This window comes from Phyllopteryx taeniolatus, chromosome 1, assembly GCF_024500385.1.
Source record: "Phyllopteryx taeniolatus isolate TA_2022b chromosome 1, UOR_Ptae_1.2, whole genome shotgun sequence".
NCBI classification, from domain to species: Eukaryota; Metazoa; Chordata; class Actinopteri; order Syngnathiformes; family Syngnathidae; genus Phyllopteryx; species Phyllopteryx taeniolatus.
Window position 1 is genome coordinate 10,177,103 of NC_084502.1, and position 13,102 is coordinate 10,190,204.

General features: G+C 42.5%; 2 protein-coding genes across 2 annotated transcripts in view; one reads left to right on the top strand and one right to left on the bottom strand.

The window, feature by feature from the left end:
* Positions 1–1,257: 1,257 nt before the first annotated feature.
* On the top strand, positions 1,258–7,878 carry LOC133476371 (rhodopsin-like). Its single transcript, XM_061769665.1, has 5 exons — positions 1,258–1,680; positions 1,749–1,917; positions 2,805–2,970; positions 5,380–5,619; positions 6,160–7,878. Exons 1-5 carry the CDS (start codon positions 1,320–1,322, stop codon positions 6,289–6,291), a joined length of 1,068 nt encoding a protein of 355 aa, XP_061625649.1. The 5' UTR covers positions 1,258–1,319; the 3' UTR covers positions 6,292–7,878.
* Positions 7,879–7,912: 34 nt separating this feature from the next.
* The window catches only part of plxnd1 (plexin D1), a 79,407-nt gene continuing 74,217 nt past the window's right edge, over positions 7,913–13,102 (bottom strand). The window contains exon 36 of the mRNA XM_061769555.1: positions 7,913–9,043. Coding sequence (XP_061625539.1) covers positions 8,927–9,043 — 117 coding nt within the window. The 3' untranslated portion in view covers positions 7,913–8,926. The remainder of the gene's footprint in view (positions 9,044–13,102) is intronic.

Genomic DNA, 13,102 nt, shown 5'->3' on the forward strand with positions numbered 1-13,102 from the left:
TTCACCAGTCACCACTTTTCCATGTTTTCTCCATGTGTGGAAAATGGCTCTCCCTATGGTTCACTGGAACCCTAAAGCTTTAGATATTTGGCTTTTGTAACCCTTTCCAGACTGATAAATGTCAATTACTTGATTTCTCCGATGTTCTGGAATTTCTTTGGATTGCGTCATTTTCTTGCAGCTTTTTTAGATCTTTCGTCCAACTTTATTTTGTCAGACAGGTTCTATTTTAAGTGATTTGTTGACTGGTCTGGAGGTAATCAGGCTTGGGTGTGATGAGTGAAAAATCAGTGAAAATTAACCAAAAATTATGATTAGCCACAATTAATTCACAATTTAACAAAATTTACTTTTTCACACCGGGCCAGGTAAGTGAAATTGTTTTTTTCCCCTTAATAAATGAAATCACCATTTAAAAACAGAATTTTAAGTTTACTTGGGTTATATTCGTCTCATATTTACATTTGGTTGATGATCTTTAACAATAAAGTGGGAAACAATGCAATAATAGAAGAATTGTAAGAGGGGAACAATACTTTTTCAGGGGTCTAGTCAAGGGGGGGGGGGGGGGGGGTCTTTCCGAATCTGACCCCCCCCTCCCCGTCTACACACACACACTTTCACAGCCATTAAAACAGTTCAATTCCTTTCTAACATATTTTTCTGAACTGCCCTTGAACACATCACGAGCAATTTCCACGGCGTAGCTCAATCACATGTAGCTCATGATGCAGATTTAATGTTGCTTGCTGGTGATGACGGAGTTGGAAAAAAATGCTTAGCAAACCAGCCTGCAAACAGCAATGTAATATCCTCACATAAATCTGACATCACTGCATGAAAAGACATTTGCAAACATCTGCTTTTACTTTGGAAAACAATGATCGTCATTTTGGCCAATTTTCTGACAAATGTTACGGACCAAACCAGTAACTGAATAGTAATCAATTGGTTTCTGCATTTCAGTTTTGAAATAACGCCCTTTTTAAAAAAAAAAAAAATAAAGTGGTGAAATTAAAAACTGTTTTTTTAAAATCCGATTTCTCTATCAATTAATCGATTATTAAAATAATCGTTAGTCGCAGCCCTACTTGACACGTTCTCCCTCGTCGTGAAGGTAGGAGAGCGAGGACAAACCCGAGATTGTGGTAATTCCATCATGCGCGCGGCCCTAATCCGCGCGGCCCGTTAAAAGGTGCCGTGCCGCCTCGGGGGGGCTGCTGAGCTCTACTTCACCACTACTGAGCCCACCTAACCCACTCGCGCACGCTCACCCCGACTGCGTTCCACAGACAAAAGAAGATCAGTGGACTCTCGCCATGAACGGCACTGAAGGACCCAACTTTTACGTCCCCATGTCCAACAGGAGCGGGGTGGTCCGCAGCCCCTTCGAGTACCCTCAGTACTACCTGGCCGAGCCCTGGAAGTACTCTCTGGTGGCTGCGTACATGCTCTTCCTCATTGTCACCACGTTCCCCATCAACTTTCTGACGCTCTACGTGACGGTCAAGCACAAGAAACTGAGGACGCCCCTCAACTACGTCCTGCTCAACCTGGCGGTGGCCGACCTCTTCATGGTGGTGGGGGGCTTCACCGTCACCCTCTACACGGCCCTGCACGGATACTTCAGCTTGGGCGTCGCCGGCTGCAACATCGAAGGGTTCTTCGCCACTTTAGGAGGTCCGAGTGACATGCGCGAATGTGGGAACTTGTCGCCACGTTGTGTTCATGTTTCTGTCTGTTTGTAGGAGAGGTGGCTCTGTGGTCTCTGGTGGTTTTGGCGATCGAGCGCTACGTGGTGGTGTGCAAACCCATGAGCAACTTCCGCTTTGAGGAGAAGCACGCCATCTGTGGGCTGGGATTCACGTGGATCATGGCTTTGACCTGCGCTGCGCCCCCCCTGCTCGGATGGTCCCGGTACCATGTGTATTTTTATTTATTTTTTATTTTTTTGACAACCGCGTGGTCAATTTGGAGTTTGCACATCTCGCCCCGCAGTTCTGACGTTCGGGGTTTGCAACTCTAATTCGAGTTGGCATTTTCTCCCCGTGCTTGCGTGGCTTTTCTCCAGCGTCCTTCCGCATTGCACGTTAGCTTCATTGAAGAACTGAACTTAATCGGTGATTTTTCAAGTGTGAGGCCAGTACCACTAATGGTACTTGGGCTCCCTCTTAGTGGTACACAAAAGAATCGCTGAGTTAAATGTTCATCCATCCATGTGGTCTCCAGCCAATCACAGGGCACATAAAAACAAACAACCATTCGCACTCACATTCACACCTACGGGCAATTTAGAGTCTTCAATCAACCTACCATGCATGTTTTGGGGATGTGGGGGGGGGGAAACCAGAGTGCCCGGAGAAAACCCACCCAGGCACGGGGAGAGCATGCAAACTCCACCCAGGCCGGGCTGGGATTTGAACTCCGGTCCCCAGAATTGTGAGGCAGATGTGCTAACCAGTCATTCACCGTGCCGGCGTTAAATGTTCAAACTGGGCAAATTGTTACAGTGACTTCAACTTTTTTTGAATCCATTGCATTAGTTAAGCAGAGTTCAGTTGTATTTAACTTTAAAGAACAGTACCTTTACATTTAACCTTTTAGAACTGTTTGCTTTCAAAAGTCCTGTTTTATTTGTTATTTCTTGTGCATGTGGGGGGGGGGACCCGTGCTTTCTCCGGGTACTCCGGCAAACGCCACACAGAATATAATAATTGCTCGACTCATTTATTGTAAATAACGAAAAAAAAAATGACTGTCCATGACTGTGTTGAGCACCCGAGGTCCACCTCCTCCCCGTGCAGGTACATCCCCGAGGGCATGCAGTGTTCCTGCGGCATCGACTACTACACGCCCAAACCTGAGATCAACAACGGCTCCTTTGTCATCTACATGTTCGTCCTGCATTTCGTCATCCCGCTCATCATCATCTTCTTCTGCTATAGCCGCCTGCTGTGCACCGTGAGAGCGGTACGACACCCACCCACACTCACACCTCCGCTCCCAGATGCGACATTAATCATGTGACGCCTTGTTAATCGATGGAGGCTTTTTCTTTATATCCCCTCACTGCCCGTCCGACCAATCAGAGAAGCACATTAAGAAAGCAAATAAACACCTTGAAGGAGCATAGGATGCCGTTTGGTCGTCCGTGCTTTGAAAGGAACCATTAAACACAGGCAGGGCTCAGCAAACCTTTTGAAAGTGAAAACAACTGATTCATGCAAAAGGCTGCCAGTTTCATACACACTTCTGAAGAAACACATTTGCTCAAATGACCTTTCGTTATATGTTATCACTAATCATGAACGATAGGCATCTATGTGAGGACACTGATCATGTTAATGATTTCTCACAATCGTAATCACCATTGGTTCAACAAGGTAGGAAACAGATGACTATGACACTTAATTTCTCTAAATCCATTTTCAAATCGTCACTTATACAATATTCCTAGGAAATCACAATGTCCCATCACTGATGAGCTATTTTTAGAACGGGCCGGCGGGCTCGTCGTGGTCCTTGGGGGCGACCACCTTGTTGGTTGTACCTGATTTCTAACACTTTTTGTTATTCTAGACTTCAAATAAAGGTGTGTTGTTGCCCCCAGCACCGATGATGATGATGATGAAGATAGAAATGCGGTAATAATAATAATTTCTTCAAAATACTAATGCAGGGGTGTCAAACTCATTGTAGTTGAGGGGCCACAGGCGAATTTCATGTAAAATAAAATCATAGCACACTTAATACAATTTTGCCTTTTGTTTTAATGCTAAGCTATCTATACATGTACATTTTTATATTTTTATGAGTTTACAAACCAACCTCAGATTTCTTAAGAAATGTTTTATCATCTACATGTGTGTTTAATACCCGATCACAGTGATTGTACTTAAAGGCACAGAAATTTAAGTCACAGGTATTTGGATCTGAAAAATCTAATATTGCACCTAAAATTAAATCAAGTTATGAAGATCAAGAAATTATTTTCACTCCATTTTCTACACGAGTGTAACCATTATCAAAATCATCCCCAACCCCAAATGTATTTTTTTCACTTTCAAATTCTTCCTGCGGGCCGGATTGAACCCCCTCGTGGATTGGTTTTGGCCCCCGATCCTTATGTGTGACACCCATGTACTAATGCATTGAAACCCCCCCCCCCCCCCAATACAAAACATTTAAAAAACACAGTCAATTGTATGTCCCCAAACCTTTGAGCTGTATATATTAAACAATAAATAAATTCTTTCTGTTATTGCCATTATTATGCAAAAAGGTTTAAGGGAGCCAATGACAGCGGCGCTTCTCGCCGCCGCAGCCGAGAAGGATTTGGTGGCTCAAGGACACTCGAGGAGGGCACGACGGCTTTGCCAGCACGCCAGCTTGGAGCCAAGTCCTCCAGCTGAAAGGCAGTCTGCTGCCGCCTCACTGTGTCAACCTCATGAATAATAAGCCACAAAGCATTCATAATTCATGCACTCATACTTAAGCACTTATGTTACAAATGTAAGCAGGACTTGGGACAAAAGTGCTTAGCGCAGGTTCCTTATTTTGTAGCTGGCCGTGACTTTTTTTTGCTTTACACGCGCTTCACCACAGGTAGCAAATACTCACACGCCGTACTGATTCAACTCCTGTACTTTAGTCAAATTAAAAATGTACAGACTTTGACATGTACTAAAGTACAAAATTAAAAACTACAAATGATTTTTTTTTTACTGTCGATTGTACAGTGTTCCAAATTATTATGCAAATAATATTTTGCTCAGATTTTCCTAAATAGCTGACGCAAATGACAGTCGGCAAAATGTTCAAGTTAACTGTTCGAGTTAGAGAATAATTGGAAGGTTTTTGAACAAAGCTCCCAACGATAGCAGTATTTTTGGGAAAAATAAAAGAACCTTACGCACGGTTCAAAATGATCACACACAACAAAGTTTCAAGATATTTCAGAGCTTTTAAAGAGCTGAAAATAGCTCATTATTTAATTTCAGCATTAGGAAGCCATATTGAAATCATAAGCTGCTTCAAACAGAAAACATCTTAATTTTTTTAATATTTTAAAAAGCCTTATTTAATAGCAGCTGTGCAATTCTGACATCTTGTTAGTATTTTGAGAGTTTGAAAAACGTATTGAGCTTATTTAGACAAAATATCAGTTTAAACTCTTATTGTACAGGTATGGTCCTGCATGTGATAAATGTGGCCCAGTCGGCAACCGCTGCAGCCTCCATGTGTGATTTTGATTCAGATTCAGATTCAGATTCTGATTCTGACTATACAGATAAACTTGATGAGAAAAAGTACCCAAGCATTTGTTGACTTGGTACGACTGCAGTTGACCCACGCGTGTTTGGTGACACGCACACACAGGCGGCGGCCCAGCAGCAGGAGTCGGAAAGCACCCAACGGGCCGAGAAGGAGGTGACCCGCATGGTCGTCGTCATGGTGATCTCCTTCCTGGTGTGCTGGGTGCCCTACGCCAGCGTGGCTTGGTACATCTTTGCCAACCAAGGGATCCAGTTTGGGCCGGTCTTCATGACGGCGCCGGCGTTCTTCGCTAAGAGCGCCGCTCTTTACAACCCTGTCATCTACATCCTGCTCAACAAGCAGGTATGGCGCTCATCTCCACTCGTTTTGCTCTGGAAAATATGATTTTATCTAAAAAAAAAAAAAAAAAAAAAAAGAAAAAAAAAAGAAGTTCGCTTTTTATCTGGAAAAAAATGTGACGGTTCTTGAAAAATATTTTTTTATTTTTTTTTTATTTAAGTTTCCCCCCCCCCCACAAAATATGTACTATTTTTGTCTTAGTAAACACAACACCATATGTGATGCAAAAATATGATTCTAAAAATCTGTTTTCTCCAAAAATATATACTACAATTCTTCCCCCCACAAAATATTTGCTATTTTTTAATTAATAAACTCAACACCATATGTGATGCAAAAAAAAACAAATCTCAAAATCCCCCCCCCCCTACACTGTGCTGTTCATACACCAGAGAAGCCAAACCCGATATAAAAGCCAATTGGCTGTTTGATCTCTGTTTGTTGTGAGAAAATGACGTCTGTTGTGTTGTTTCTGGTTCATGGAGATTTGTAGGTCCACGCCGCGTAAACGCGGGCTCACGCGAGACTCTTTCATTCCTTCAGTTCCGAAACTGTATGATCACCACCGTGTGCTGCGGCAAGAACCCGTTCGGTGACGACGACGATGCCGGGGCCAGTGGCCATTCCAAAACCCAGACGTCGTCCGTCGCCTCCAATCAGGTGGTCCCTGCATGAGCTCCACAAGCGGAACTCTCTCACAACCGAAATATTCATGACCGGTGTAATAGAAAGAAACTTAACTTCAATTATTTTATTGGATTCCATGTTCAAATTAAAACACTCGCATGAAAAAAAAAAAAAAAAAAAATCTATATTTATCCATTGTTGGTAGCTGACTTGCCCTGCTTCCACTAAGAACGGGGCTGCGAACAGAGAGGAGAGCAAGTTTCCTCACTTAGCCATTTGGTTGCTATATTTAGCGCCTCTCCGACCACTCTAGTGACTAGTTTTTCAAAAAGCCAACTTGTGAGGTTCATTCCTGCTAAAAGAACAAAAAACAAACAAACAAAAAAAAAGCAAACAGACAACATGAGCAGAATTGTTTCAAAAGCAAGGCCCAACCGACCATTTATCAACCAATCATTTATCCACATGTTGAGAACGTTTGACCCCGAGGTACGTGCTTCCGATTTTCGTGTCCCTCAACTAGATAGTTCCCTCAAATGTCCACTAAAAATAGTCCATTCGTCATTTCCTTACTACCGATTCGCTATGAAGGAACACGTCAAGCAAATGGGACAATTTGATGTGCTTCTCGGGTATTGTAGAGCAGCAGGGAGTCACGATAATGAAATGAACTCCAATTAATTGGATTGTTGTCTGTGTCTCAGCTGAGGGCGGCGAGCTCTTCCCGGGCGACGCGAGTGTAACCAGACGGACGTGAGCACACAGGATTGTGTGTGTGTGTGTGTGTGTGTGTCAGCATGTGCATCAAAGAGATGGAGATGTGATGATTTGGTGGATTGTGGAGTCACATCTTGTGGACTTTTGTCCGATGTCTTGTAGTAAACGTCTGTCTGGCTTTCCTGTCGTTCACTCTTTTCATTTTACGAGGCCTCCTAAAAATGTTCCAGATGCGCGTTGGATGGCTCGGGCGGCGATCGTCGACGGTTAGCGAACGTTGCAAAATTTCAGTATTGTGACCAGCGTTGGGAAGATTGCTTGTACTTGGAATGTAGCTGGTAACAATGACAAGGGACCCTGTTGAAAAACGTAATATGAGTGTAACTATTTCAATGACTTTCACGAAGTAATGTTACGAATTTCATTTGATTAGATTGTGATGACTTGTCTTAATTTTGAATGAATGCATAAACAGGACCCAACAGATCACGGGTGTCAAACTGGTGGCCCGGGGGCCAGATCCGGCCCGCCACGTCATTTTATGTGGCCCGCGAGAGTGTGCATCGACTTTGTGTTTCTTGTTAAAATACCATAATTGCCTTCACTTTTAAGCATTTAGCATTTTTTTTTGTTACCAACCCCCCTTTTAAAATAAAATTGATTCATACTGTAGTTGAACAAACAGATCTTACTGGCTTCTGATTTCAAAAGTAATGTAAAAAAGTAACAAAACATGACGAAATGAAAATACATATTTTTTTGTTGCATTATATGTGTACAGCATGTGGAAAATCACCATATCATACCATGTTGACCTAATGACAAATGCGTATAACTTAGACAATATCGTGTGATATGACAACACAAATAAGTGGATGTTCCATAAAAAGTAAAAACATTAATATGAAACTGTTAAAAAAATAAAATCAATGTTCTTTTATGTGTTCATAAGTGTACTGTAACTATGAGGCTAATCTTTTATTTCAACACAAGGTGGCACTTTATGGTCATATTTGGAAAAATTTGACATGTTTGAGACAAAGGCAGAAAAGCACGACCAGAGAGCCAATCAGGACGACGTGATATGAAAAACAAACAAAAAAAAGAAACAATCAGAGCTTTTGCAGTTATTTTTCAAATGTATGTAAAATTGTAATCATGGACGTTTCTAAAAGCAACTGTAAATCAATTACACAGTTTCTCTCAGTAATTACAATTACGTACATTTTTGTAATGAAATGACATAATCTCGTGACATGTAGTTAGTTACTCCCCAACACTGACGTGTGACATTTAGTAGAACAAACGCCGGCGTCGCCAAACGGACACAAGCAAACCCTAAATACTGTTGTTTATTTCACAAATCATTTGGCATCACAAATACAGTCATGAGACACATACAGTCTTGAGATAATACGGAGATCACACATTTGTCATAAATGTACATTTCCCTCTAGTTTGGTCAGAACGATGCGCATGGACGGCAACTCTTCCCAGTGAGCTGCTCCACTTCTCTCCGCTTCAGCCGCAAAGCACATTGGGACAAAATGTTCAAAGCACTGACGGTGGTGAGTCACACCTGAGAATGTTGCAGGCTTTACGGACGACTTTTATCACCATCCTAACCTCCGGACGGACGGACGGGCCACGTCAAAGCATTACAACACATCTATAAATATTGCTATGGACATTATAATACAGTACAGTGCATCATTGGCTCGTTCCCTCGGGGGAAGGGTTCAGTGCATTAAGACCAGCGGGGCTTTAAGTCCAGCTAACTGTACAAAAGCTTCATCCTACATGTTCCCTTTAAAGCGCAGCTGAGGCGGACGCGTGGGGAACCATTTCTGCCCGACAAATGCAGGCCTCCTCGCTACGTTTCACACTTGGCAGGATGGCAACGACGCTGGCGAAGGCTAATTGGGCGGCGCGCAGCGTCCTCGGCCGTTGGCCGGCCGACGGACGCTCAGGCCTCGCTGCAGCACTCGTAGATGTTGTCCTCCACCAGGGCGACGACCTGCTCAAACTTGTGGTGCAGCTGCGTGCGACGGGCGGTGGGGTTGGCCTCCAGGGCGTTCGCCACCTGGACAACAGAGCGCAACAAAAGGCCGACTTTGAGGCGCTGGGTGGGATGTGTCCTAATACAGTTTTTTACGAGTTGAATTTGTTGTGTGACAAATCATCTTTCTCCGGCGATATGAACGGAAAAGCCATTAAGATGCCCCACAAAAAAATCTCAACAAAAACTTTGGTCGCAGGTTTTTAAATAAGAAACACTGCACTCTACAGCATTGTACTTGATAAAAACGGAGTAATAAGTAATTCAATTGAATGTAAATAATTTAACAGTTTGTGCATCATGATTTCATGCTTCAATGCCTATTTATATTGTGCTCCTTCTGGTGTGTGCACCTTGGCCACCAGGGGGCATTCTAATTCAGAAAATACAGACAAATGAAGAGTTTCACAACTAAGTGACTGTAAGCTGCAGTAATATAAGTTATTTTTTGCAGAGGTTAAATAATACATACCTGTGAGTATCGTTATAGTGTCTGTCTACGTGTTGCTGCATCGTTTGTGTCCAAATAGCCGCTACATCGATGCTACTTCTTTTAGTCAGTTCATGGTGTTTCAAGCTTGTTTTTTTGTTTTTTTAAAGAATCGTTCACTGCTACTTGTAATGTGGTGCTACAATTTAGTAGTTGTAACTCAAAAAAAAAAAAAAAAAATCAGCTGAGTGACGGCTTGTTTCTGGAAAAACTTTTAAACTGGGTGGCTTGAAAATTAAATGAAAACAAAACGGCAAACTCGAATAGGGAAATGCTGGAAAGAGGAGAAAGAAAGCAAGTACATTTCAGAGAGTTTTCAGTACTAGGGCGTGGGGGAAAAAAAAAAAAAAAAAAAAAAAAAAAAAAAATTGCCCAACTCGGCTATGTCGACCACAAAAAATTGGTTGACACAAAAATTTCTGCCTCGAGGCAATAGAAAATAATAAAAGAATATTCGTGGCTCCTGGATCTATGTTTGGCCACTGTCCGTGTTTATCGCACGGACATTTGCTGCAGATGGACGCAGTGTTGGGCCAGTGAAAACTATTGCCAAAAATGACAGAGGAGGATCTGTAAGTGACTTTTAAGACACTGTTAGATGTGTAATAATGTGACGTTTGAATGAGCTGAATGGTAGTCAACATTTTTTGACCAAAAATAGCCATCACTAGCACGCTAATGCTAATCGCGATTGATAACCATTTGGCATATCGGCTAATTCCGTTCTGTACACAGATATAATACCATACACTCAATGCCAACATATGCAGTTGCATAATTGTAGTCAGTCCCTCATAAATGAGAATAAAATGCATGTTGGTAGTAAAAAAAATTAAAATAATTCGGATTTATAATTTTTTTTTTAATAGGGGGGTGGCTATTACGTGATGGAATTGTTGATGTCTATATCTATATCTATCTATCTATATATATATATATATATATATATATATATGTACACATACATACATATGCAGTGGGTACGGAAAGTATTCAGTCCCCTTTAAATTTTTCACTCTTTGATATTGCAGCCATTTGCTAAAATCATTTAAGTTAATTTTTTTCCTCATTAATGTACACACAGCACCCCATATTGGCAGAAAAAAAAACCGGAATTGTTGAAATCTTTGCAGATTTATTAAAAAAGAAAAACTGAAATATCAGACGGCCATAAGTATTCAGACCCTTTGCGCAGTATTTCGTAGAAGCACTCTTTTGAGCTAATACAGCCATGAGTGTTTTTTGGAATGATGCAAGAAGTTTTTCCACACATGGATTTGGGGATCGTCTGCCATTCCTCCTTGCAGATCCTCTCCACTTCTGTCAGGTTGGATGGTGAACGTTGGTGGACAGCAATTGTCAGATCTCTACAGAGATGCTCAATTGGGTTTAAGTCAGGACTGGCTGGGCCACTCCTTCTCTATTTTAGCTGTGTGCTTAGGGTCATTGTCTCTTTTGAAGGTGAACCTTCGGCCCAGTCTGAGGTCTTGAGCACTCTAGAGAAGGTTTCCGTCCAGGATATCCCTGTACTTGGCTGCATTCATCTTTCCTTCGATTGCAACCAGTCGTCCTGTCCATGCAGCTGAAAAACACCCCCACAGCATGATGCTGCCACCACCATGCTTCACTGTTGGGACTGTATTGGACAGGTGATGAGCAGTGCCTGGTTTTCTCCACACATGCCACTTAGAATTAAGGCCAACAATTTCTATCTTGGTCTCATCAGACCAGACAATCTTATTTCTCACCATCTTGGAGTCCTTCAGGTGTTTTTTTTTTTAGCAAACTTCCATGTGTCTTGCACTGAGGACAGGCTCCCGTCGGGCCACTCTGCCATAAAGCCCCGACTGGTGGAGGGCTGCAGTGATCCTTGACTTTCTAGAACTTTCTCCCATCTCCATCTCTGGAGCTCAGCGACAGCCTCTTTGGGTTCTTCTTTACCTCTCTCACCAAGGTTCTTCTCCCCCGATTGCTCAGTTTGGCCGGACGGCCAGCTCTAGGAAGGGTTCTGGTGGTCCCAAACGTCTTCCATTTAAGACGTTCCTCTTAGTAACCTTAAGTGCAGCAGAAATATTTTTGTAACCTTGGCCAGAACTGTGACCTGCCAAAATTCTGTCACTGAGCTCCTCAGGCAGTTCCTTTGACCTCATGATTCTCATTTGCTCTGGCATGCACTGTGAGCTGTAAGGTTTTATATAAACAGGTGTGTGGCTTTCCTAATCAAGTCCAATCAGTGTAGTCAAACACAGCTGGACTCCAATGAAGGTGTAGAAGCATCTCAAGGATGATCAGAAGAAATGGACAGCACACGAGTTAAATATGAGTGTCACAGCATAGGGTCTGAATACTTATGGCTATGTGATATTTCAGTTTTTCTTTTTTAATAAATCAGCAACAATTTCAACAATTCCGTTTTTTTTCTGTCAATATGGGGTGCTGTGTGTACATTAATGAGAAAAAAATGAACTTAAATGATTTTAACAAATGGCTGCAATATAACAAAAAAGGACAAATGTAAGGGAGTCTGAACACTTTCCGTAACCGCCGTATATATAGATTATAATTGATCCTAAAAGCTTCGATAGTGACAGTCCTAATCATTACTTTTTTCTTTTTACTTAAGTACAGGAATTGAACCAACAAGTCTAGTCTTTTTTTTTTTTTGCTTTGAAGTATGTGTACTTTTCCTTACGTACAGCATGTGAGTGAGTACTTTTGCCACCTGTGCAACAAGGAGAGGGAGGAAGGCCGGCCACCTGGCTGGACGCAGAACGATTGCGTTCCTGTGTGCTTGCGGTCCACACCGCAAAAGCCTCAGCTCTTCACAGATTTAACAAAGGCAACATCTGCCGCCAAGTTGTTCGTGCACGGCAGTCGCTAAGATGTCGAGAGTGCTTAGCGTCAGCGTGCATCGTAAGCCCAACTGCGGCAAGAGGAGGGCCAATCAGGTGTCATTCTTCACCCGGCGCGTTTGCCGAGGCGAGAGCGGCTCGGTGTTGTCGGGCTCCTTGAAGGAGCGCTCGTCGGGACCGAGCTCCTCCACAGAATCGACCCACGCACACGCCAGCGGAAAGGAATCATGGGGGAGAACCACAGGGGCTGGAAGTAGGGGCCAGCACCGAGCAAATCTTATGACTCACCAAGCCAAATCTTACGTGAGGCGTAACAGCTACGAGGCACGCTGGTATCTTGATTTAAAAGTTTAATTATGTCAAACGACCTTGATTTAGTTTTTCTTCCCCGTTCAGATGCCATTAATCTTTTTAAGGCTCCCAGAAAACGGCGTACTGTTTTTGATACATCTTTTTAATAAGTAAAAACAGCAATGTATTGTATTCAAAAAATGATAAAAGAGAATGTAAAGAAATAAACTGTTTTCATATCCTGTAATTCAGCTGAAAGGCACACACACACAACAATAGTCCAGTGGTGCCTTCAGATATGAGTGAGCAAACTTACAAGTTTTCCGACGATTTATTTTGTATTTATTTATTTTTGCTTTGACTTGCGAGCTCAAACTTGAGACATTAGCGCTGTACAGTGGCAGTGAACTCTACTCACTTGACAGTCAGCGGGAGTTTGTCAAATAGTGG